General features: G+C 35.3%; 1 protein-coding gene across 2 annotated transcripts in view; it reads left to right on the top strand.

Moving 5' to 3' along the window:
- Positions 1 to 10,724, top strand: part of LOC106879848 (elongation of very long chain fatty acids protein 5) — a 54,556-nt gene extending 43,832 nt beyond the window's left edge. For both annotated transcript variants that reach the window (XM_014929562.2, XM_014929563.2), the window contains 4 exons: positions 3,803 to 3,889; positions 6,360 to 6,531; positions 7,002 to 7,126; positions 10,006 to 10,724. In XM_014929562.2, the coding sequence (XP_014785048.1) occupies positions 3,803 to 3,889; positions 6,360 to 6,531; positions 7,002 to 7,126; positions 10,006 to 10,254 (633 nt within the window). In that variant the 3' untranslated portion in view covers positions 10,255 to 10,724. The remainder of the gene's footprint in view (positions 1 to 3,802; positions 3,890 to 6,359; positions 6,532 to 7,001; positions 7,127 to 10,005) is intronic.
- The last annotated feature ends 654 nt before the right edge of the window (positions 10,725 to 11,378 follow it).

The following is an 11,378-nucleotide window of genomic DNA, read 5'->3' on the forward strand; positions in this document are numbered from 1 at the left end:
CTAAAAGATGGCATTCGTATTTACTAGAATGCAAGTCTCATGAATATAAATCAGAACACTTTCAAACAGGTTAGTTCAGCTACCGTGGGGGGGGGGGCGTTTTGAAGGAAAGATAATTTTTAAAATCTTTTACTTGTTTCCCCTGTATCCATGGTGGGGCATTTCCTTGAAGGGTTTAGCCAAACAAATCAACTCCAGTACTTAATTTTTTTTAAAGCCTGGTACATATGCTATTGGTTTCTTTTTGCCAAACTGCTAAGTCATGTAGATGTACACAAACCTTAGTGAAAGGATGAAAAGTAAACTTGTCCTCAGCTGAATTTGAACTCAGAATGTAAAGGCATGAAATGCTGCTTTGCATTTTGCCTGGTGTGATAATGACTCTGCCAGCTCACTGACTTAGCAGTAGTAATGGTTTCAAATTTTGGCTCAAAGAGTCGTAAGTCAGCTACATCGACCCCCAGTGTTTAATTGCTACTTATATTATTGACCCAGAAAAGATGAAAGGCAAAATCAACCTTGGTGGAAATTTGAACTCGGAACGTAAGGACAGACAGTATGCCACTAAGGAGTGTGCTAATGAGTTTGCCTGCTCGTTGCCTTTGACTTAATGGTAGTAATAATAATAATAATACCTGCCAACATTGTTTTCTACCATTGGAATTAATTATTAATTACTCTTGTTGTATCTGACGACTGATACAACTGAAGCAAGCTGGTTGTTTTTAAATAGGCATTTAGCAAACCGTTTGTTTTTCAGAAAATATCATTCTTGAATCAATCTATATGTTAATGAAACTTGTGGAAGGAATGGTAATGGCTGCAGGAGACGTTTATGATGATGTTGGTGTTGCTTAGTTCCAGTTCAACCATATTTGAGCAGACTTACTGATCAACCATGTTGTTGCCATAATCATCCCATCTTTTTTCATACAGTGTATCTCTCATCTACAGCTACATAACTCTATTGATGTTTTCTGCTGCTTCTTTTTTTTTTTAAATAATTGTGTTTTGAGGGAGATTAGATCTGGCTGTTATTTCTTCCAGGTCAGGCAGCTATCTACAAACTTCTATAATGGCTCAACTGTTATCAGTTTGGGCTAAATTTGACAGTTTGCATGAAGGGGGGGGGGGACACAATGTCCCCAACTTCAACCATGACCTCAAGACACCTCCAGAACCTGTCACATATCTTCATCACCATGTCCCTGGAGAGATCTTTGAACACCTCTTTATATAAGCTTGTGTTTATCATAATTTTTTGTGCATTTGCCCTTTTTACCACAACCAACCAACAATGCTGCAAAGTATAGTAGTAACCAAACCACCACTATACTTGGAGCAGACAAGATGATGGTAATCGGTGTGGAGCTCTGAACTGATTAGTAGCAGCAGTACATACAAGATCAGCATCATCGTCATCATCATCACCATTTAGTTTCTGCTTTCCATGCTGGCATGGGTTGGACAGTTTGACTGAAACTGGTAAGCTGGAGAGCTGCACCAGGTTCCAATCTCATTTGGCATAGTTTCTACAGCTTGATGCCCTTCCTAATGCCAGTCACTCCAAGAGTGTAATGGGTGATTTTTATGTACCAGTGCATGACATTGGTCTCAGCCACAAATACGATTTCACTTGACTTGATATACATGCATACAGACAGACAGATAGATAGACAAGTGGCTTATTCACAATTTACGACTGAAAGGCAGAATTATGGATGTCACTAAAGTGACTGAGGGTACTAGTTAGCACCAGCATTGCTAGAAATAAGAGTCAAAGCAACTATTAGCCACAATAAAGCACTTATCTTATGACTGACAGAGGAGGCAACCTCCCTACTGCTTCCGGGGCATAGCCATAACATGCACTTTATACACCAGAGGATGTAGTATGACTTTATATATTCACAACCCTAAACTGGAAGAGTTAAAAATAAACACACACACCATGATATATATATATATATATATATATATATATATATATATATATTCACAGTTTAGGCTTGTGAATATTTAGTCATACTACATCCTCTGGTGTATAAAGTGCAGGTTGATAAAAATGAACAACGAAATTTGCTTTGAAATGACCCTTTTATTGGCTCTGATTGTTAGTCTCATAAGTTTTGAATTAAACATGTCAGCAAGCGCTCACTATTGTCATTTTAATAAAGACTTGCACAATGTTATACGCCTTTATTCGTAGATGAGGTCTTTTGTAAATGGAATCCTTTCATGTCTCATTCAGGTGAGATTATGCAAATCTTTACGCTGCATAACCCCACCTGAATTCCAACAATGGAGAATGAAAAGTCAGGTAAAAAGGTTGCTGATAAATAATTAATGTCATTTAATATGGTTTTATGTTGCAGTAGGTAAGTGATAGTATGGTTAGGTTCAAAAGGGCTGCTCAGTGGTTCGCTGCACTTTTTTGCAGGTGAAAATAAAAAATGAGTTTCTCTACCTTGATGCCAAAGATTTTCTTTTTTTGTTTTTGAAGGATGTGAAAGTTTCAAGCATTCTCATTAATGTTTGTATGTGTGTCACTGATTTTATATATATATATATATATATAATTGTCACTAAATGTGACTAGGGTGTTAGGAAACGCCTACATTGCTAGAGATAATAGCTAAAGCACTCTAATGTTGTAGTTAATGGACATGAGTGAAGACCTATGCATTAACAGGGAGCATAATTGTCCGAAAAATCTCAATCAGCAATTTTTGGACAATTATGGTCCCTGTTAGTGTATATGTTTTCATTCGTGTGCATTAACTACAGCATTAGAGTGCTTTAACATGTTTGTGGTGTATTGTTAATAAGGAGGCTTTTGATCTTATTGTTTTTGTAATACATAACTAGCATTGGCATAGTTTACTTCCTTACCACATGGTTCTGGGTTCAGTCCCACTATTTGACACCTTGGGCACATGTCTTCTGCAATAGTCTTAGGCCTGCCAAAGCTTTTTGAGTGGATTTGGTAGATGGTTGCCCCAGTCCACTCAGCTGGCGAAAATCAGTAATCCTTTGACAGACCAGTGTCTCATCCAGGTGGGGAATTCATATGCCATGGAAGCTGGGAAACCGACTCTTATGAGTCAGCGTGATTTGAGAAGGTAACCTTTACTTTACTTTCTAGTTCTATTGAGTCCTAGAGGAGGGTCTGCTTCAACTACTTTGAGAACTTTGGATCAAGATCAGGCATGGGATCAACCTTTTACGAGAACTTGGCCACGTGAGATATGGCTCATCATCAGGTGGTCATTTTAGTAAATGTTGTGTTCCTTGTGAAATTAGGCACGCCATTTAGAAAGTCCCACGGGCTGCAGTTTGCCCATGACTGATGAAGATGTTGGATGTGTTAAAGTAGCCAGTTGCTCAAAGTGTGAAAGTGTTAAATGGCTAGTTGATAATGGTGTTTTAAGTTGTTAGATGCTGGAAGTATTAAATGGCTGTTGTTGGAAATGTTATGTGGCCAGTTGCTTGAGACGAAGGGCTATAAAGCTGATAGATGAGATGAATTGCTAGACGCTGGAGGTGCAGAGATATTAAGTGGTGAGACTCAAGGTAGTGTGAAGTAACTAAATACTGGTGATAGCTAAATGGCTAGTTGCAGGATATATTTAAGTGGCTAGTTACTAGAAATAGTTTAATGGCCAGTTGTTGGGAAGTATGGAGATATTTAATCTGTTATGGCTGAAGATGCTAAGTGACTTGTTGTTGGAAATACTGACTGGTATATTTATATTCCACTAAATTGATTTGACTATTTTTTTTACACTCTATCTTCTTACAGATTATCCTAAGTACACAAGCCCTTGGATACACTGTTATATGTGCACCATATACAAAATCTAATGCTCAAAATCCTAAAGAAATGAGAGTAAGTATTTTTTATTATCATTTTCAATCAATGACCTGTCAAGATGGTTTTTTAATTATACTGTTTGTTTAGGTTTGTTGTTGTTGTGGTGTCACCAACCTGATTGATTAGACAATGATCAAAAGCGTTTTTCAGTCACGGCCATTCTGTGTTGCTGGAATTCTTGCCATTCTTTCCAGATATGTTCCAGACGGAAACGAGTAAGGCATTTCAGAATCTGATTAATGTTTTTAGTCAGTGTCTGTCTGACTTGACAGACAGGAGGAAATAATTAATTATAGATCTAATTACAAACTTGTTAGGCTAGAGTGTTCTAAGCGGACATAATTATAATGTTATATACAGAGTCTAAGGAGAAAAAAAAAACAATTGGTTGTCTGGGTTGGCAAAAACTATAGAATGATGTTCAAGAATTTGAATTCAATTTTGTATTGTGTGAGGTGAAAAGAGAACTATAACATTTCAGAGGTGACTTTTTGTCTGAGAGAAAAGAACTGTAATTCATATTTTTCAACAATAATTAAATAAAAGTATAGGTCTAATTACCAATCAGATAGGATAGAATGCTCTAAGAGAACATAATGTAGATTTAACTACTGACTAAATGGGTTAGAGTGTTCTAAGAGTACACATTTAATTTTAGATTTAATTACTAGCTTGGTAGTAATTTGTCTGATTACTATTAACAAAGTCTCTTTCTTTAGAACCATGTTGTAAAGAGTGTGATCATCTTCTCCCCCCCCCCCTCATTTATTCAGAATACCTTTTATTGCTTGAAATGTTAGCTGTAGCCTTTTCCACTCTATCTGTTATGGATTGTGGTTCCTTGTAGAATTGAATCTCTTGTGCAAAATAATATTGGGAGTAACCGTCTCTTTCAGTTGGGTTTCATTTTTAATATGAAACATTCAATGTTTTAATAAGACCAGAATCTTAAATTGTCTGCAAAGTTGACTGATCCAAGCGGGGAAAAAAAGTTTTATATTCCTAAAACTAAGTACACTGCTTTATCTCATACTGAAAGTTTAAGGAACCTTTTTACCTTATATTTGGCTTAATCATTGGACTGCGACCATACTGGGACACCACCTTGAAGGGTTTAGTTGAATAGGTCAATACCAGTACTTATTTTTTTTCATAGCTATCATACTTATTTTATCAGTCTCTTGCCAAACTGCTACATTATGGGTGTGTAAACAAACCAACATTGGTTATCAAGTGGTGGTGTGGGACAAAGACATGCACACACACACACACATCTACCAAATCCACTCACATGGCTTTGGTTAGCCCTGGGTTATAGTGGAAGACACTTGCCCAAGGTGCCATGCACTGGGACTGAACCCCAGACCTCATGATTGAGAAGCAAGCTTCTTACCCATACAGCCACTATGTTATAATTATGTTTATTTGGAACTTAATCAAGTTTGTAATTAGATCATAATTAATGATCTCTTCTTAGAACGTTCTGTCACCTCTGACACTAATTAAAAGATTGATGAGATTCTAAGATGCCTTTCTTATTCTCATTCACATATATCCAGAAAGTATGACAAATGTTCCAATCAATGGGATGGTCATGACTGAAATGCTTTTGATCATGAGTCTGCTTGATCTGGGCGCCATTCTTACTTCATTATTACATAATTGGCTTTCTGCACTGGGTCAGTCATGACTGATCAGACTTAAAACCAAAGATGTTCCACCCATGAGCATCCCATCCGTCTTTCAAGGACAGTCGTGGGCTGACTGCAGCCCATGGGACTTTCTGAATGGCATGCCCAAATTCATGAAGGAAATGTCGTTCATTAAAATTACTTTGAGTATTTTCATTAGTGTGGTCCTTCTGACGATGAGCCATGTTTCATATGGCCTGTTTCTCTAAAACTGTTGCCCACACCTGATCTAAGACTTCATTATCCAGTGTGCCCTTCAATTTTAATCATGCATTATCTTAGCTTCAAGATTTCAATGATGTAATTGTTTATTTTCAGAATGAAATTGTAGGGTAGGTGTGAGGCCGAATCTAGCTAGTTTGACCATAAAACAAGGTAGAATATTTGGGTTTGATGTGTCCAGTTTAAACACTAAAGGGTTAAAACATATAATACAGGTCCAGCTTTGCATATTGGACCTAAGATGATTTTTTTTTTTTTCTTTAAGACATTTTTTGGGAAAAGGTGCATCTTATACACTATCAAATATGGTGCTTATAAGTGGCCCAGTTTAATGTCATCATCACCACTACCAGAACCATTTAGTTTATGAGTGTCTTTAGCAGAGTCTACACTGTTCAGGCATTTGGACTAGGCTTCTGGTCTGAAGTTAACTCCCTCCTTGATCTTGGAAGTCCTGAATACAGTTTCTAGACCCTGAAAATAGTTTATAAGCTCTTCTTTTTTTAGCTTTAATAAAGCTATGAAAAATATGATAATGTGTAAAATATGCTTTTCTCTTGTCTGTTTTGTAGCTTGCTCGAGTTCTTTGGTGGTACTATTTCTCAAAAGCTATTGAATTAATGGATACAGTGTTAATGATATTAAGGAAAAAAAATGATCAAGTTACATTCCTGCATGTCTTCCATCATGCCACAATGCTGAATATTTGGTGGTGGGTTATGATGTTCATTCCTGGGGGTCAGAGTAAGTATTACCATTAATCATATTGTTTTAATAATCATCTTTTGACGTTAGACAACTCTGTCAAATGTAATGCTTATTTTTTTTTCACATTGTTTCAAATTAATCATGCATTATTATTCCATAGCTTTAGGATTTCAATGATGTGATTGTTTTATTCTTAGAATAACATTGTAGGGTAGCTGAGAAAGGCTGGATCTGGTTGGTTTGAAAATAAAACAGGGAGTGTATTTTGGCCGGATATGGCCAGTTTAAATGCTAAAGGGTTAATTATGGCTTAGTGGTTTGGGTAGTTTAGTTATTTAAACAAGTGAAAGATTCATTGTTACACTAAGGTTCCATTTATTTTACGGTGTGTATCTAAACAAATATCTCCATTGCTTCACCAACATGTTGCTTTATGATAATAAAAATGTTGTATTCAAACGATACTTCATGTGTTCTAATTCTGTTTTATTTTCCTTTTATTTCAGCTTGGTTCGGTGCTTGTTTAAACTGTTTTATCCATGTTGTTATGTATACATACTATGGCCTGTCTGCTATACCATCATTAAAAAAGAGGCTCTGGTGGAAAAAGTATATAACAAAAATGCAACTGGTAAGACTATGTTGATGTTCTGTTTATTCATTTTTTTTTTTTTCTGATGATGAGAAATGTTTCTAGCTCTTAACCACTACGCCCGTGGGCATATGGCATAGTGGTTAACAAGATGAGGACAAATATCTGTCAAATGTAAATAATGTACATAATTCCTCATCTCTTAAATGTAGAACTGCATCAGAGACTTTGTGTCATAGGACAAGGAGTGATCACAAACATGTTGGTAACGAAAGGCTTAACAAAACAAATTAATTATACTGTTGTTCTAAGGCTCCCTAAAAAAAATTAATAAATCAGTGTGTTGATTTATATTATAGCATCAGTATTAGTAAGGTAGATCCAGTGAGGGCTGACTGTCTGACAAGTTTAGTCATTGGCTAAAATTTCCTTCCTAACTCAGCTCAAAGTTTGAAGTCTTGTACTGTCTCTGTATAAAGACTACTGCATGGACTTGAATGAAACTTGCTTAACACGATAGAATGATTGTTGGTGTTCATTGTGAGTGAATAGTTATTACCTATTGTAATGTCACTTCACTTGCACAAACTATTGTATCTCCAGCTGCTTCAGATGCCAAGACATGAAAATTGCCAAAGTGTAGTACAACGGTTTTGCTATGGAATGGTGAAACTATTTTTTTTTTTTTTTCGTTTACTGAAAAAAAAGCAACGTTTTGGACTTACGACACTTTTGCATAATAACGATACATGTTATTGTACGTGTGTGTGTGTGTGTTCTCGCGCGCGCATGTGTGTATTAGGTGACCAAAGAAAGTGTTATAATAATTATTGGTAATTAATTCTGAGTTGTGTCCCTTGACTCGTACGTCGTTTTTCCACTTTTTATGGAATCGATAAAATATATACCAAAGTATTTACTGATAGAAAAGGTTGAGTAATGTGTATTCAGTGATGTTCTTTGAGGGCAGAGCTCTTGCATGGCTGGAGGTAGTAAAAAAAAAAAAAGAATAACAGAATTTAAAATTCCTTAGTATATGTTTAAACCTCGAACGTCTTAATATTTACTACAGCTTTCGTATTCTTAATGTGCTGCAGCCCTTCTCAACAACAATTACTTAATAAAGGATTAGAGTAATTAAATTCGTATTGTCTGGCGTACAACGTCATGTAAGCATGTGGTGTAAACATTCAAACGTTGTCACAATCTTTCCAATTCCTGCTGAATTTTACACAGAATATGTGGTCCTCCAAAGTCGTGTTGGTGTAGAAGTTAACCTACATTTTTGAAAGCAAATTTTTGTCTGAAAAATTCGACTTGTATATCAGAAAATACGGTAAACGAGTTGAACTATTCAGAGAATAAATAACGGATTTAAATAAATTCAGACGTCGTCTGTACAATAAAAATTTTTGAAAAGGTAGTAAAGATTGTGTTGAAGGTAATCTTCAAGTTTAGGGGTAAAAAAAGTAAATAAAAATATTCAAGGGAAATAACTGAACGACTTACCATTATTATCCGTTTTCTTTTAGCTGTTTATAAAACAGCATGCGACGGAATTTTTTCTTATAAAAGTTTAAAATGTTTTTTTATTTTTCCAAAACGGAAATGAAATGGTTTGTAGAAGTACCCGACGGAACGGAGTCAAAAACAACAGTCAGAAAAGAAACAATTGTGCATGGAGAGAACTTTGTCGATAGAAATGATAATGAAATTCAACAGATAAATTCCTAGGTCTGCATGCTGATCTCAATGAGATCGTGTTCATTAAAAATAGATATTTATTAATGAAATGTTCTACAGTTATGCTCCAGATGTTTGAATATATTACACTGTAGAAAATTTCATTAAAATATATCTATTTTCAATGAACACGACCTCGCCGAGTGAGGGTCAGCATGCAGTTCTAGAAATTCACCTCCTCAACATTATACACTTCAGAAATGGCAGCCAAAAAATAAACAAATGTTTTTTTCTTTTTGGGATTGAATTCCGCCATTGAAATTCATATAGATAAGATGAGATTGAGAATTTCGTTTTCAGCAACAATAAGATGTTGTGCAGCCGGTCTTCCAAGATGCATTTTCGATTTCTCATAAGAAACTGATATTCAATCACGTGTGTGATTTATATATAAACAGTTAACGTCAATCAAATCACGTGTGTGATTTATCTATAAACATAGTACGGAGAATACTGGTTACTTCCCTTGAATATTTTTATTTATTTGTTTTACCCCCTAAACTTGAAGATTACCATTGTTGAAATATTTAATGCAGGGTTAGTATGAAAAAAAAAAGTAGAAAAAATATACAATGAAGAAAACGATTTTGTTGGTTTTAAAATGCTTTTGTAATTTTTTCAGCAAGTATGGGAGAGAACTCGGGGTATGGTTTAGCTAAGATTATAAATAAAAAATATATAAATGCACATTTTTAAAGCCTAGCCAGGCTCATGGGCCCGGTTTCAATGGCATATGCGTTCCCCAGCTGGACGGGATGCCAGTCCATCGCAGCGTTACTGATTTTTGCCAGCTTAGTTAATTGGAGAAACGTGAAATGAACTGTTTTGCTCAAGAACACAACACGTCGCCCGATCCAGGAATCGAAACCACAATCTTACGATCGTGATGCTGACACCCTAACCACTGAGCCACGCGCCTCCACTTAACCAAGATTACAACTCAGAAAATACGTTTTGCTGTAGTTGAAGTAACGAGGAGACACTACGTATAAACTAATGTACACTTTAAGGTATCATTTTATACTTAGTGATTCGTAGACTACTATTATGCTCTGCTGAGGAAGTCTAATAAGACCAAAACCTGTCTGTTGTTATCTTCCATTCTTGCTGACCCCCCCCCCCTCTATTACTAATTAAATTGATATTCTAAATTTCATTTATTTTTTTCTTTCCAGATCCAGTTCTGTATAACATTTGTTCACTCGGCAAATTCTATACGAGTGAATTGTGAATTCCCAAGCTGGGGAAAGTATCTACTCACATGTTACATGATTCTCATGATAATATTGTTCAGTAACTTCTACATCCAGGCTTACATCAAAGGCAGACGAAATCCTAATGTAGACACAGCAAATAACTATGCGAAAAAGAAAAGCTCCCAAAATGGAAGCACCATTAATGGAACGGTGAAGAAAGCTCAATAGCCAAATTCATAATATATTTGCTTTTTAATTAATTTTTAAAAATTCTTTTCTTGTTTCCAATTTATATTTATTTTTCTCTTGTTTTTTTTTTAATGTTTTTTGTTAACTTTATTCTTCAGGGTATGAATCATTAAAAAAACAGTTAAACCAGCATGGCTTCAATTTTGAAAATATGATGATGATGATAATAATAATAATAATATAATAATAATAAGTATGTTCACTGTTTTACTTAACTATACAAGAACCATTGGCTAATGAAACTCCCCACTTCCCTCTCAACTAATCTTCACCATTTGTTGGAATTGCCAATTAGAAACAGCTGTCATTTTTATAGAACTGGATGATATCTGAAAAAAAAAAAACAAGCAACAAAGAAATTTATCATTTTCATTTCAGGTTTTATAAAAAAGTATTATATATCCTATAGAATTAAAATTTAGATCGTTGAATAAATATATTTTATTGTATTTTCCTGTGTGCATATTTCATATTATATACATTTATATATATATAAGACCTGCTAGTTTGCTATTTCAATGCAACTGTCTGTTTCTGACACTAAAATTATGGAGAAAAACACTTAAAAAAATTAAAAAAACAAAACCCTCAAAAAAACTTGAAGTATGATTGAAACATCAAATTAAAATGTTTAACTGTTTCATATATTAAATGACATTTATATCTACACAATTTCCATTATGGCCTTACTTCACTTCCCCTACCTCCCTCAAAACTCAGTCATACTCACACTCACACTCATGCTCAGCTATGTATGTATTATATCTATCTATGTGCAATTTATCTAATAAGTAACTCTTACTCGGCTTGTACTGTTGAACTCTTGAGGAAGTCATCAGAGAGACTCTCTGTAGACTTCTTCCACAGCAATACAACAGCACTGGTCTTGCAAGGGTCACTCACTCTCTCTCTCTCTCTCTCTCTCTCTCTCTACGTGATGTATTGAGTAGCTTACTCTAATCATGCTTCTCTTCATTTCCAACAGAATCTAATTACAGCTATCAATTATGTGTGTGCACTCACACACACACACACACACACACACACACACACACACACACACACACACACACACACACACTAATATCGAACAGTGACAATGA

This window comes from Octopus bimaculoides, chromosome 23 (genome assembly GCF_001194135.2).
Source record: "Octopus bimaculoides isolate UCB-OBI-ISO-001 chromosome 23, ASM119413v2, whole genome shotgun sequence".
Lineage (NCBI taxonomy): Eukaryota > Metazoa > Mollusca > Cephalopoda > Octopoda > Octopodidae > Octopus > Octopus bimaculoides.